Source organism: Octopus bimaculoides, chromosome 21 (genome assembly GCF_046866305.1).
Source record: "Octopus bimaculoides isolate indiv1 chromosome 21, ASM4686630v1, whole genome shotgun sequence".
Classification (NCBI taxonomy): Eukaryota; Metazoa; Mollusca; class Cephalopoda; order Octopoda; family Octopodidae; genus Octopus; species Octopus bimaculoides.
This window is the reverse complement of record NC_142948.1, coordinates 1-16,274: the sequence shown is the minus strand read 5'-3', so window position 1 is coordinate 16,274 and position 16,274 is coordinate 1. Positions and strand designations below refer to the sequence as shown.

General features: G+C 40.2%; 1 protein-coding gene across 9 annotated transcripts in view; it reads left to right on the top strand.

Moving 5' to 3' along the window:
* The window catches only part of LOC106882273 (twinkle mtDNA helicase), a 100,555-nt gene extending 86,984 nt beyond the window's left edge, over positions 1-13,571 (top strand). For 5 of the 9 annotated variants that reach the window (XM_052975583.2, XM_089338713.1, XM_089338715.1 and 2 more), the window contains 3 exons: positions 232-360; positions 2,904-5,077; positions 5,564-7,645. In XM_052975583.2, coding sequence (XP_052831543.1) covers positions 232-360; positions 2,904-3,074 — 300 coding nt within the window. In that variant the 3' untranslated portion in view covers positions 3,075-5,077; positions 5,564-7,645. Of the gene's footprint in view, positions 1-8; positions 209-231; positions 361-2,903; positions 5,078-5,563; positions 7,646-13,456 lie in introns of those variants that run through there. The other 4 variants (XM_089338716.1, XM_089338711.1, XM_014932890.3 and 1 more) reach the window with 3 other exon arrangements.
* The last annotated feature ends 2,703 nt before the right edge of the window (positions 13,572-16,274 follow it).

Here is a 16,274-nt window from a genome sequence, read left to right as displayed (position 1 = left end):
TGTTTCAGATTTCTATAAGTTGTTGTATAAGCCCAAGTGAGCTTTAAGTGAGTAAACCTGTAACCAAGGGTAACCCATTGCCATGGTTCACTCTAGTTTGGCTCTTAGTTGCTGGATGAGAGCTGACTAACTTGTACGCAGCAACAGAAAGAAAAAAGAAACTATATATATTAAAACAACTCATTGTCATAAATTTTTGCTCTACTTTCCTATTTTTGCAAAATCCATCAGAATAAAGATGCAGAACTACTAAATGTAGCATCAGTGTTTGGTGGTGCAAAGGCAACTCAAGAGGCTGACAATGTTCTCATACTGCAAAATAAATATTTACCTTCTCACAGAGTTCAAAAATTCATTGAGGTAAGTCTTCTTACAATCCTTAGTTGATTTTAAATGTGCTTATTCTGGCAGAGCTATGACCAGGGCCATTGCAGTTGTGATCATCCTGCCTTTTATTAAAATAGTGTATCTAGGAATAGATTATGTAATGTATAATATAGCACTGATTGGTAGGATTCATTTGTCACTTAGTTTAACACTACTGTCTGGCCCTTGGGTGCCTCAAGCAAGGGCTGTTTGTTGCAAGCAGGTCTTCAGCTTCTTCCTGCTAATCTTTGATGCTTTCAAAAAAGTCAGTGGCACTGCTCTTACTCTTCTGACTGTGTATATATATATAAAAAAAAACAATATAGACAGGTACTATTAGTAGCTATAGTTGTAGTTGTTGTATAGGTACAGAGGTTTATCTTTGGCTAGGTATTTCTCTTGCGAGCCTACACATGTCCTCAGCAGTCACAGCCCATGTTTCACTGCCATGTAGCATGGCTGTTCGTACACATACGTCATACAGTCTGCCTTTTACTCTGAGTGAGAGGCCCCTTGTCACCAACAGAGGTAAGAGCTCTCTGAACTTTGCCCAGGCTATTCTTATTCTAGCAGCTACGCTTTCAGCGCACCCACCCCAAATACTAACTTGGTCACCTAGATAGCGGAAGCTATCGACTACCTCTAGTTTTTCTCCCTGGAATGTGGCAGAAGTTGTTTTCTGCACATTTTCAGTGTTTATTGCACCTGAACATCTGCTACAAATGAAAACTAACTTCCTAGTTAACCTTCCATTGATATTGCTGCACCTCTTATGTGTCCATAGCTTGCACTGGATGCATCTTATAGAGTTCCTACCCACGCCTTTTCTACAGATCGAGCAGGGCCATCTACCTGAAGGGGTTTGTGCTTTTTCTACCTTCCTACTTATTAGGACTTTGGTTTTAGCTAGGTTGACTCTAAAGCCTTTCGATTCTAATCCTTGCTTCCACACCTGAAACTTCTTCTCTAGTTCTGATCATAACTCAGCAATTAGTGCAAGGTCATCAGCATAAAGGAGCTTCTAGAGGCATCCTGTCTTGAATTCCTCTGTTATCGCCTGAGGACTATGATAAATAGGAGGGGGCTGAGGACTGAACCTTGGTGGACCCCTACCTCTATCCGGAATTCTTCACTAACCATTCTTCTATCCCTAGTTTCCTCATTGACCACCAGATAAGGGATCAGGGGACCCTGTCAAAGGCTTTCTCCATAGGCTCGCAAGGAATGAAGCCAGTATGCTCTGATGGATGTGTAATGTCAGTGTGCATACTAGACAGAGTGTTAGTACCTTGAGAGAAAACTCTGCCAAATCAGATTGGCGCCTGGTGTAGCCATCTGGTTTCACCAGTCCTCAGTCAAATCGTCCAACCCATGCTAGCATGGAAAGTGGATGTTAAACGACGACGATGATGATGATGATGATGTATAGACCCACAACTAGATACATTACGTTTGGTAAAAAAATAGAAAAAAAGATGATATAGTTACAGCTGGATTACTTTTGAACATGACATGGGTTAAACAACAAAAAAACATATATCTGGTAATGTAGTGTTAATTACACTGTATCTGAAAACCAGTGGCAGCTCATAAATAAAATTAGTGGGGGTGCTGCTTCAGAAAATTTTTAGCCGTTGTTTTAATATTCTGTAAAAAGAAACAAACACATAAAAAGAAAATTTATACATAAACTTGATCAGTTTGCATTTTAGCCACTGCCGGGGAGGAATGTGTTTCATTTGTTCACTGAACACTGCCACAAATTCCCCCTAAATCACAAAATAAGATGGGGGGAAACGTGCTCTATCTCTCAAATTCTGAAGCTGGAAGCAGGATAATAATCTAATTCTATTCTTTATCACATTCAAGAATATAAACACATTTTAAAGCACAACACATGTGGAGTCAAAAAGAAAGACTACCTTTCACCCGGTGTAAAGATTTCAAGTCCCCTGCCCCCATATCAAGCTACCACCTGTTAATCTGAAATCGATTTCAAATTACTGGGGGTGGTTAACTTGAAACCGATTTCAAATTACCCCGTCAATGATTTTGCTAAATTAACAAATTCTGTGACTTACAACTGATATTTTTATAACATTATGAAAATAAGACAAAAATATTAGATTTTTTAAAACACTTTTATGATATGCTGAAAAAAACATGTTGAACATCAGAGATTCTGTGTCTGCAATTGTGTTTTTAATAAAAACATTTTATTTTTTTGTTTACGAGAGTCCTTTTTTTCTATAGATAAATAGCAGATGGATGTTGTTTAGAGTGGACTGAGTTGAGTTGACAGAATGTAATGATAAGAGATTGATTTGAAGAACGATATGTGTTTTATATACAAAGCGTCATTTATTTATACACTTTAAATTGCTAACAAAATGTAATTATATACATTAAAACATCACAGCAGTTTCTGTTTTTTTTTTTTAGTTTGGAGCTTGGGTATCTTGATTTTTGTAATTTGTTTTCCGTTTTTCACTTGCTGGTGGTTGCTCAAAATTGCTGAGTTCCTTTTTTCTTTTCAGATAGTTAAGAATAGATTTGATGGAGAAAAAGGATTAATGCCACTACGCTTTAACAGAGAAATTGCTAGTTATACAACTCCTGAGAAAAAGAAAGCTACAAATGCACCAAAATTACCTTTGCCATCTAATGTCAAAGAGATGAAAGATGATAATCCAGATGAAGATGATTGAGAGATTAGGACTGAGACACGGAACCAGTAACGTGATGTTTTTCAGTTGAAGTTCAGTCTTGATCTAAGCAGACATTTGGCAGAGAAGGTTCATGATGTTTGGTATTTGATGGCGGGGGAAGCAGTTTGTCAAGTTTTACCATACCTTCAAAACAACATAGAGAATTCAATTCAGCAGCCCATCTGTAAGCTTAGCAGTATGAACAAACATTATCAAAGAGACTCCCTGCATTATGTGGTTGTACAATAGACAGGACAGCCTATTCTTCAAAATTATCGAAACTGGCTTTCATTGCTAATCCTTTAACAGAATTATTCCTGGTTTGAAATTTTCGTTGTCTTTATGCCTGCTGTAAATATTGGGTTTCATCTCTCAACGCCCAATTTATTGGCACTGCTGTTTCTGTCTGTATCTCATTGATATTTGGAACATTTTATATTTGCTACTACTGATCAATCAGTAGACAGCTGAACAGTGACAGACGGTGACTTATTTTGAAGTAGAATATTCTCCTCTCGAGATATTTTAACCAATCGGTCATGTCTAGCAGAAGCAGAATCATGTCTATGTCTCCATAAATATTCAGACATCTGTTTCAGTGGCTTTGCATTAATATAAACAACCGTGTGTGTGTGTGTGTGTGTGTGTGTATATATATATATATATATATATATATATATATATATACACACACATACATATATGCATACATAAATATATAGTTGAAATTTATAGAAAAACAAAGGACAAAAGAGAGGATGAAAAAAAAAACCTGTAGAGTAAGCGGTCCAACATGGTGAATACACACACACATACTGAGGTGGTGAGGCAAGACCTTCGTACATTGGGCCTCACCGAGGCGATGACTACGGACCGAGACCTTTGGAAATGGGCTGTGCGTGAGAAGACCCGGCAAGCCAAGTAAGATCGTTGCCAGTGCCCCTGGACTGGTTCTTGTGCGGGTGGCACATGAGATGCACCATTTTGAGCGTGGCCGTTGCCAGTACCGCCTGACTGGCTCCTGTAGGATTTTCGAGCGAGATCGTTGCCAGTGCCCCTGGACTGGCTTGTGCGGGTGGCACATAAAAGACACCATTTCGAGCGTGGCCGTTTTCGTGCGGGTGACACGTAAAAGCACCCACTACACTCTCTGAGTGGTTGGCGTTAGGAAGGGCACCCAGCTGTAGAAACTCTGCCAAATCAGACTGGAGCCTGGTGTTGCCATCCGGTTTCACCAGTCCTCAGTCAAATCGTCCAACCCATGCTAGCATGGAAAGCGGACGTTAAACGATGATGATGATACATGAGGGTGTGCTGAAAAGTTCCTGGCATTGAGTAAAAGAAAATACAAGAGGATCAGCTAATTATGATTTCATTCAACATTGAATCTCATGGAGGAGATGACAAATGATGGTATATCTAACAATTGAGCTATTTCTCATGGCAAATTAAATTTTCTCGTTAATCATAACCAAATTCCTTGTCATTGAGACACAGATTTTGAAAATCAAATCTGTTTTTTCTTGAGGATACACCATTTCAGTGACATATTTACAAACATACACTCCCATTAATATAGAAATCTTTCTGATGCCTGGTTGAGTAGGAGGGCAACACAGTGACCAAGGAAGCTGTGGGTACAAGCGTGGGTGAAGTCAACTGCAGTCGCAAGATACCATTTGAAAACCAAGCAACATATCATTTCATACAACAACAAAGGTAATCATAACGACGATCAATGAAACAAATGCATTAAAATAATTACACGAAGAAGTAACTATCTCTTACACACCATTACAATTTACATAAAATAACAACACTTAAGCAGTCGATAAAACTAAATACATACATCCTCTCTCCCACCATTATATTTTACACCATTACATTTTACATCAAATACAAACTATTCTAAAGAAACAGGTCATTTGACACAACATCTTCATGAGACACGTGTTCTGATTCATCTATTCAGCACCACTACAGTCTTGCCCATCTGACATATGGTGAGTAGATGCTATTGTCGTATATTTTCAAACTTACCCATATTTACTAACCCATGATTAATCCTCATCTTTCCTCCATAGGACATCTATTCTGTTTTCACAGACCATGAAGTTTTGTAAAAGAACGTCCACTGCCGTTGATGGAAAAGGAAGATACCGTATTCACTTGCGAACGTTTTACACATCCTTACATGACTACCTAAGACGTTGTTACAATTGTGAGAACAATAAAACAGCCTTTTCAGGGCCACCTCACATTCTATTGTTACCCACTTCTCAGAGTGTTGCAATGCTCTTGGCAGGGCTTTCTGTCCAGTTGCAAATCGATTGGTTGGTCGTCAACTTATAGCAATCTTTCCCTCAATAATCATAATTGAGTAGAATCATCAACAGTACTTTAAAACAATTAAGCCCCAAGCAACGCCGGGCACTTCTGCTAGTTATTACTATGATTATATTTGTGTTCTCTCTCTTTATTCTGTTCAGGTTCTGGGTTGGATGTATCTTCCAATCAGCTGCCTCATAGAAAATCTCGAAGCCATACTACCATCAAACCTCTGACATCAGCTCTCCAGGATCTAATCTCTGCTCGACCACACTGAAACCTCACCTCACATCACCAAACATCAAACATCATCGTGGTCCCTTCAAACCACCACTTCCTATCCCAAGACTACCATCACCCACTCTCTCTCTCTCTCTGTCTCAGTCTCCCTCCCTCTATCAACCTCCCCCCACCACAACTTTGTCACATACATAAACACACACAACTACTAAACTGTGATGACACCCCCCCCTCTGAAAGTCTCCCCTCCCCTCTACCGCCACTTGCACCAACATACAACACCCAATATCCATCAAGCTGAGCTATACTGTCACCTAAACTGTAAAGAATAACAGCCAAATCTCCCTCAAATAACACCAAACTGGTTTGTGTATGTGTAAGCCAATGAGGGCTACCTCTATGTGATACCTAAATCTGCTAGAAATAGCCAAATCTCCCTCAAATCACACCCTACTCTCTTATCTATGTATATATGTATGTATGAGCCAATGAGGGAGACCTCTACATGGTAGCTAGACCTGCTAGAAATAGCAACCAAATCTCCCTCAAATCACACCCTACTCTCTTATCTATGTATATATGTATGTATGAGCCAATGAGGGAGACCTCTACATGGTAGCTAGACCTGGTAGAAATAGCAACCAAATCTCCCTCAAATCACACTCTACTGTCTTATCTCTATGTATGAGCCAATGAGGGACACCTCTACATGGTAGTTACACTTGTTAGAAACAGCAGTCGGATCCTTTTGGTTTGACGGGCAACACTTGTTTTCCTAACGAAACACTTTCAAACTTGGGACACTGGTAGAATGTGTCATATAAAACATCTTTTTCTCTTAGTCTTCTTAACAAAAAATTGTACATCGCAAGTTATTTCATGTTAAAGTTGTCGTATTTCTGTAATTTCAACCAATCACTGACGTCTATTCAGCTGAATACAGTTACTGCTGTTTTGTAAACAATAATTTTTTGCCGGTGTCAAGTGTGTTATTCCCTGTTTAATTATATCATTATTCCCTAGTAAGGTTTTAGGGTTAGGGTTATGGTTATGAGTTATAGGGTTTTAGGGTTAGGGTTAAGGTTATGAGTGAGGTTATGGCAAAAATAATCATAACCCTAACCGTAATCCTAAAACTAACCCCAACTCTAAAACCCGAACCCTAACCCTAAAACCCAAAAGCTAAAACCAGTACAAACGCACGAACGATGTCATAAATACCAGTGACAAACGAAATATATACCACTGATAGTTGTTGTTGACAAACAACGGCACTAATTTTATTCAAGGGAAAAGATCCCATGACACCGTTGTTTACATTCCACGGCAGTAAATGTTTTCACCTCAATAGACATCAGTGATTGGTTGAAATTACCGAAATACGACAATTTTTTACATGAAATAACTTTGAATACAAAAAATTTTATCTGTTCTATAACACAAAATTTATAAGTATGCGAAGTTTGGAAGTGTTTCGGTACCAAAAACACTATATAAAACATAAATGAAAAATGTTGCCCGTCAGACCAAAAAGATCCCAGCAGTCAAATCTCCTTCATATCACACCCTACTGTCTCAACAACAGGAAGAACACTTAGGCCAAGAATGACCATGGCTAGAATTCCTCTGACCATGGTTCTGCTCATTCGGGACTGACCTAGGGCTAAACGATACCAATTTGTCTTTCTCTTTATTGAACTCTCTCCCACTTTCTCCTCAACAACACAATTTAAAACCTACTACAAGCGTACCCCCTTCCTCCCCCACCACACACAACCATCTTATAATGTGATTCCCTCTCGTTCACATGTGGGCTCCATCACTCAAACAGGCCCTTTCGGTAATCCCTCCCACCCGTTCCTCAACCTTTCCATCCATCCAACCTACCAGCTCCTTTACCCACCCTCTCCACACCCCTGCAATAGGAACTCATGGCTATTTTGCCGTTTGAACTCTTCATCCGACCTTTGCTACTTAAATATAAACGTTTTAACTCAACCTGTTGTCTGTGTTTGTTTTATTTATTCCCTTTTACTGGTACAATTAAGGGGGATGAAATGAAAACAGGGGAAATCTTATCATGTAGTACTATAGTTTACTATTTTCAGCAATACTGCTATATTGTATAAAGTTAAAGTTAAGGGTCATTCAGAGGATTATTAAGAAGAATAATTATAACAAAAGGATGAAATATTTTATAAACTTTTACCACAATAGAGGGAGGAAAAGAAAATTATCCAGAAATAGTTTAAGATTTATACATGTTACAAAACTTAAATACTAACTAATCAGATGGTATCAGTGAATATTGATCAATTGGTATATACTGGTATTTAATAAAGGAGTACTGAGGTAAAAGAACATGCTAACTATATATTAATTTAATTATAATCAAAGCAGTTTATTTTAAGTATTGAATATACCAGTATTGTTATGTAAAAGTTAAGTATGAATTTATAGAGGTACAAAAATTAGATTTATTTTATAAATAAATAAATAAAAGCTATTATAAAATAATAAAGAAATAAAATAATCAGGCAGGGCAGAACACCGTAGAAAAAGGAATAAAATAGCTTAATCACGAACACTATGGTAAAGTATATGTAACTTATTAACCACAATAGAGAAGCACACGGACACACGAGCACACAGATACACAGATACACGCACACATCCATTGTTTCCTCCCACCACAACTTCAAAAGAAATTCACCGATAAACGTCGCCATTTTGTCTTCTTCCGTCGGTCATTCATTTTGGCAGACGACAAAATCCTGCTGAATACAAAAATCCCGCCAAAAACACAGTTTTTCACTTTCTATCTGGTTATTCATGCGTAGAAAATAACAACTTTCGCATTTTAATCTTCAACAGGTACATCTCAAATTTATATAAGCACAGAAAAGCAATTACTTCTTCCCTATTTCTTCCAATTTCTTCCAGGTTCATTTTCTGTCAAAGCAATTCTTAACGTATTAACACAGAATTCTCGCATCAAAACAGCCGGGTGTGTTTTGAGGGAGATTTGGCTGCTATTTCTACCAGGTCTATCTATCATGTATATGTCTGAATTTTTATTTTTCATTCACAGATTTGTATTTCAAACATTTAACATAATCTTTTCTATAAATCAACTTATCAACACACACACACATACACACGCGCAAGCACACACACATACACGCACACACACACACATGAACACGCATACACGCACACACATACACGCACACACACACACACACACACACGTCCATGTTGTCTCTCTACGGTGCACATTGGGATTAGACACTGAGGGAAAATGGCTGTAACTTTTTTAGTTTTTAATTTTGGCAATTTTCGCTTTCGATAATGTGTTCTCCATATCACGGTCATGCGATTCCCCCTTTTACTCTTTTACTTGTTTCAGTCATTTGACTGTGGCCATGCTGAAGCACCGCCTTTAGTCGAGCAAATCGACCCCAGGACTTATTCTTTGGAAGCCTAGTACTTATTCTATCAGTCTCTTTTGCCGAACCGCTATGTTACGGGGACCTAAGCACACCACCAGCGGTTGTCAAGTGATGTTGGGGGGACAAACACAGACACACATATACATATATATATATACATATATACGACAGGCTTTTTTCAGTTTCCGTCTACCAAATCCACTCACAAGGCTTTGGTCGGCCCAAGGCTATAGCAGAAGACACTTACCCAAGGTGCCACGCAGTGGGACTGAACCTGGAACCATGTGGTTGGTAAGCAAACTACTTACCACAGAGCCACTCCTGCGCGTATCACTGTGGATATATTTCGGCTTTGTGCTTGATAAATGTCTGAAAGTTCTCCCACTTCATATCATAATGTACGTACGTACGAATGTACAAAAGAACGAACGAACGTTATGTACGAAGGAAGGAACGAACGAACGAGGAAACGAACGTACCTCAGTACGTACATATGAAAGAACGAACAAACGAACGAACGAATAAACGAACGCATGTACGTACGTACGAACGAAAGCATCTACATACGTCCACACGTACAAACGGGTGAATGAACTTACGTACGTATGTACGAACGAACAATAGTACGTACGTACGTTCTTACGAACGAACATACGAACAAACGAACGAACCTCTGTAATTATTTGTATCTAAAGCATCACCTTTACCTTTGTAGCAGTTGACTATGGTGCTGCTACACCAGTCATTGGGTATGACTCCTTCGTGTATCTGCTAAGAAATCAGATAGGGTTTGGCAGTCTGTTATTTTGGAACCAGTTTTCTTGGTGATTTATCCAGGGTTGAAATAGTTGCCTGGCAATGTCTGGGGGACAACGGATTAGATGTCGGTTGATTATCCTGTTATGTTGTTATTTTATAGGTGTGTGGCTCCTGGTTAGGAGATTCAGCTCATAATCGTAAGGGTGTGGGTTTGGTTCCCACACTTTACTTCAGCTCACTCAGCTGGCAGAAATGAGTCATACCTGTAATTCAGTGGACCAGCTTATCATGTTCTGTGTTCTGTGTTGGATTTCCCTGAGAACTACATCAATCGTATGCATGTCAGTCGCATCTTGTCTTCTACTATAGTCTCAGGTTAAGCAAATCCTTGTGAGTGGATTTGGTAGAAAGAAACTGGAAGAAGCCCATCACATATATGTGTGTCTTTGTGTTTGTCCCCCCACCATTCCTTGACAGCCAATGCTGGTGTGTTTGTGTCCCTGTAACCTAGTGGTTCAACAAAAGAGAGCGATAGAATAAGTTCTGAGGTTGATTTCTTCGACTAACACCCTTTAAGGCGATGCTCCAGCATGACTACAGTCAAATGGCTGAAGCATATAGAAAACAGTAAAAAATGTCTGTGGTGCACTTAGCCACTTGCTTGTTAATTTCACGAGCAGGCTGTTCCAGTGATCGGAACAATCCTAATTGACCAACAGCATTTTTAGATGGTGTTGGACCACTCGACACTTTGGTTTGCCCTCATTCTGCGCTGTGGTTCTGTCTTCAAGTGGTTGTGAAGTGTTTTGTTTGCCAGATGGGAATGTGGTTGAACACCATCCTCTTTTCTGATGTTGTGAGGATGCTGAAGGATTAAGGGGGGAGTGTGGTGGCTGTTGTTGTTGGTGTTGTTTAACCTCAGGTTAGTCCAGATTGAGCAAAATCCATGATCAAAAGTATCACAGCCATGACCATCCTGTCATTAACAAATCCAGAACCACATGACGCAGCATATCCTGAGTCTAGCCACCATGTAGTGGTCTCCCTCATTGGCTCATACATACATACATATATATATAGATAAGAGAGTAGGGTGTGATTTGAGGGAGATTTGGCTGCTATTTCTAGCAGGTCCAGCTACCATGTAGAGGCCTCCCTCATTGGCTCATACTTACATATATACATAGATAAGAGAGTAGGGTGTGATTTGAGGGAGATTTGGCTGCTATTTCTAGCAGGTCCAGCTACCATGTAGAGGTCTCCCTCATTGGCTCATACATACATATATACATAGGTAAGAGTGTAGGGTGTGATTTGAGGGAGATTTGGCTGCTATTTCTAGCAGGTCCAGCTACCATGTAGAGGCCTCCCTCATTGGCTCATACTTACATATATACATAGATAAGAGAGTAGGGTGTGATTTGAGGGAGATTTGGCTGCTATTTCTAGCAGGTCCAGCTACCATGTAGAGGTCTCCCTCATTAGCTCATACATACATATATACATAGATAAGAGAGTAGGGTGTGATTTTGAGGGAGATTTGGTTGCTATTTCTAGCAGGTCTAGCTACCATGTAGAGGCCTCCTTCATTGGCTCATACATCATCATCATCATCACCATCGTTTAACGTCCGCTTTCCATGCTAGCATGGGTTGGACGATTTGACTGAGGACTGGTAAAACCGGATGGCAACACCAGGCTCCAATCTAATTTGGCAGAGTTTCTACAGCTGGATGCCCTTCCTAACGCCAACCACTCAGAGAGTGTAGTGGGTGCTTTTACATGTCACCTGCACGAAGGCCAGTCAGGCGGTTCTGGCAATGGCCACGCTCAAAATGGTGTCGTTTATGTGCCACCCGTACAAGAGCCAGTCCAGGGGCACTGGCAACGATCTCGCTCGAAAATCCTATGAAAGCCAGTCAGACGGTACTGGCAACGGCCACGCTCAAAATGGTGTCTTTTATGTGCCACCCGCACAAGAGCCAGTCCAGGGGCACTGGCAACGATCTCGCTCGAAAATCCTATGAAGGCCAGTCAGGCGGTACTGGCAACGGCCACGCTCAAAATGGTGTCTTTTATGTGCCACCCGCACAAGAGCCAGTCCAGGGGCACTGGCAGCGATCTCACTTGGCTTGCCGGGTCTTCTCACGCACAGCACATTTCCAAAGGTCTCGGTCAGTAGTCATCGCCTCGGTGAGGCCCAATGTTCGAAGGTCTTGCCTCACCACCTCAGCCCAGGTCTTCCTGGGCCTATCTCTTCCACGGGTTCCCTCAACTGTTAGGGTGTGGCACTTTTTCACGCAGCTATCCTCATCCATTCTCACCACATGTCCATACCAGCGCAATCGTCTCTCTTGCACACCACAACTAATGCTTCTAATGTTCAGCTTTTCTCTCAAGATACTTACACCCTGACGGGTATGCACACTGACATTACACATCCAACGGAGCATACTGGCTTCATTCCCTCGAGCTTACGCATGTCCTCAGCAGTTACAGCCCATGTTTCACTGCCATGTAGCATGGCTGTTCAATGAATTTTCAAAATTCTAGTCGTTCTATTGACGGGATTTTGTCAAAAGAAAGTGAGCTAAAAGTAAAAAAGAAACAATTCCTCTTTCCATCAGGAAAGGAACCTTTGGAGAAAACTCCAAGCTGCCATTATATGGAATTTTTTTTTTTTTTTAGTGTTTAATTTTATTTTTCATTTTCGAATTAACTGTCACGATATCTGCAAGAATAAATTGCATTGATATAAGAACTGCCGTTCAGTGGCACCAGTTCTGTAGAGATGTTTGTTTGGCAAAAAACTGGTGCCGGACAAAACTCCAATTGCTGGTCCGGACCATAGAGTGGAGTTCCATGAAAGTTTGTTCTTCAAAAAGAAGAACAATGGACGACGAATGTGTCGCAAAACTTGGGTTGTTGGATGTTATGACACCACAACCAGAAAAAGGATTTCTTCAACGTCTACCCGATAGGAGTGCAGAGATGTTGGAGAATGTTATCAGACAAAACGTTCTTGCAGAAAATTTATGACTGACAATTTGGCAAGCTATTGGAATCTGCATATACTCGGTTCCATTCACCAGACGGTAAATCGTTCCCCAAATTTCTTAGATCGGTCATCGTAGTATGTAAAAATCAGCGGAGGTAAAGATTATGGGAGATTATTTTTGTTGGTTTTATTTTGAAATGAAAACATTTTATCAAGGTACGATTCAAGAAGATTGGATCCAGGGCGCGCATCCGCGCATGCGAGACGTGACTAGTGGATCCTACGACTCTGCAGCGCGCGTCACGCACAAAACATGTATGAGGGTGTTTGCGTTTTGTTTACAATGTGTTTTATTTACTTTGTTCAAAAAAACCAAAACAAACCGTCCTGCATGTTTTGTGCATACATGCATTGGCAATAGATTGTTATTGTAGGATCGACTAGTCACGACTCGCGTGCGCGTGCGCAATAGCAGGTGTGTGCGCATATTAATGGCGGTGAATTCGAATGTGTGAAAAAAAGGTAAATTTCAACATTTCTCTCGTTCAACACCCGACAAAGCATAAACCACAAAATTCACCTTTATTCTGTAATTCTATCTCCAGAAAATCGAAAAATACAAGTTATTCGCTGAAAAATTCTGCGCCAGAAATCGCAAAAGAAGAAAAAACCATTTCACAGCTGATGTCTTCTGCTGAATTCCAGACATTTTCGAACAAGGTAAGGCAAAGAGATTTCCTTTTAATTGGCTTTCGCTTGTTTCAAAAAAGACAAAACAAAACACTAACATGCTTTTGCTTTTGTTCAGACTTCGTTACTACTAATTTTTATAATTTCAGCAGTCGTTTATTATTGTTTTCAAACGTATTTCTGCCAAATGTCATTTATAAAACATGTTTAAAGAAAAAGGGTGCGGATGCAGTCACGCCCCTCACCTTCGAAAATGTGTTTTTTAGTGAAAGGTTTCTTCGGAAACGTGTCTGTTTATTATTACATGTGTGTTTATATAGATGTCTGTAGGTATATAAAGTGTGTATTTGTCTTTCTATAGCTCGAGAGAGAGAGAGAGAGAGAGAGAAAAAGTTGTAATGGAATTGAAGGCTTGTAATGGCTGTGGAGTATCTCTGGGTCAGTTCGTCGTACTTTATATTGTCTGATATCGTCTTTAAATCACATTTCACCTTCCAACACTTATAACCCCTCTTGAATCTCAATATTTCGTCGTTTTTTTGGCTTTCGGACACCTCAGTGTTTGTCCATCCATCGACATGCACAAATCTTGCAGTCCTCCATTTTGTTCTCTTCTGGATCCTTTCTTGGTCTACGCCTTTCAAACACGCGCGAAACAATTTCCAGTGGGAGGAGGGGGAGCCTGTTGAGCCTTGTGTTTTTTTGTATTTGTTTTTTTTCTCTTGCTTTGTATCGGAGGGGAATGGGTGGAGGGGGGTGTCTGAGAAGGTGGGTAGGGTGGGGTGGGACGGGGTGTATGGCTTGGGGTTCTAATTCAATCTGTCCTTTCTTCCTCTTCCTTCAGCTACCATCCACTGTTCTTTATTTCTCTTTTCTTCCTGTTGCACCTTCTCCGGCCCCTTTCTAACTTCTTCCTGACTTCTCTGCTTCTGCAGAGGCCTTTTTTAGCAACATTTAAAGCAACGAGGGGTTCTGCCCTCCACCCCCACCCCCACTCTCAACACTACATCTCCAATGGTCACCGTTTCCACCATATTTTCAGTGGTTCTGCCAATACCCAATATGATCAGGTCCAATGTTTGCTCTTTCCATACAGAATTTTCTGTTTTCGTGGCCTGCAGGACGGCTATTTCTTCTTTACTTCCGAGAAGAACAGCCGCCATAACCCAAGCCACCTGTTTCTGGTGGGATTCTCTCCACCCTAATCCTGGAAGTCCTTCTTCCAAGATATGTAGGTTACTGTGGTTACAGCATATTCTTTTGCCTTTCCTGCCTTCTTGAACCACAATTGTTCCAAATCTGCTTCCTCTGCCTCAACGTTTTCAATTTTCCTTTCTTCCACTGAGTACACCTTATATATTTACTGTTTTCTTACCCATATTTTCCAATACTTTCTGGAGTAGGGACAACTTAGCATCACCACCGATCCTACGTGCCATCTTCTCATATTTCTCCATGTTTGTCAGGTCCACCTCCTTTTTTGTGACTTCTGTCACTTCAGCAAATCTTTCTTCTTCCTTAAACACTTGTCCATTCTATCAACTGCTCATACGAGCCACTCCTCCGAAGAGGACAATTCGGACCCCCTAAGGTCTGAATAGAACATGTTCCTTACTGTTGGCATTGCTGATCCTGCTTAAGGCGGAGAGAAAGCACAAGACAGTCGACCCCTCCTCACACAATCAACAAATACACCAACACTATGTAAAAGCGTGAGAGGAAATGGGAAAGAAGAAAGAGAGCGAATGTCTTAATTCTCCTGCTTAAATAGTCTCGCCGATGAGAGTCTTGCTGTTGTATTAGATTGATAGATAGAGAGATATTGATATATGTAAATATATATGTGTGTATATATTTAAGTGCAAGATCTCAGGATCAAGGTGTAGGAAGTGAGTAAGCTTCAAGCAGTCCATAGTAGAAAGTATAAAAAGCAACTTTGAAGAACATTAGTGGTTTATTGTCAAAGAAGATTGTAAATGTTTTCGAAAATTAGGGAACAGAGGAGATAAAATCACCAGCAGAACCTCAGAAATAGTAATTAGCCTAACGAGGGGTACTCCACTAGCTACTGATAAGGGTGAATACACCTTAGTTAAATGAAGGTTACATTGTTGTCAAAATATCTCAAGAGAATAAGGTTCTGCTAGCTGGGAGACATATGTTACTGGGATTTTCACCTGTTCCAATCCCTAAATTTGCATGTGTCTGTAGTTATATGTGTGTTTGTGCATGTGTGTGTGTGTGTGTGTGTGTGTATGTAGAAGAGAAGAGATGAGAAAGGAATAAACGATCATCTTCTGAACTTTCTAGGATGATTGCTCCTTCCTTTGTCATTCCTTTTCTTATTACTGCTCCCTACTTGACTAATGTGTCATTCTGGTGTATATTCAGTTTCACACCAGGTTATTTGGATCTCAATGCCTTAGCAATATATTCTTTTACTTGTTTCAATCATTTTGATTGTGGCCACGCTGGAGCACCACCATTTAGTCAAAGAAATCGACCCCGGGACTTATTCTTTGCAAGCCTAGTACTTCTGTCGGTCTCTTTTAATGTATTTTAATTATCATGTGCTTTTCAAGAGGCTTTTATAATTGAAGATTTCAACTTCACAATTCAGTCTTAATTCACTGTGAGATACACGTTTCAAGGTTGTATTAATGTCCAACAGAAGTGTACCCCAACACCGTAACTTTGTTTCCTCATAGCTGCATGCAACAAACATGAATATTT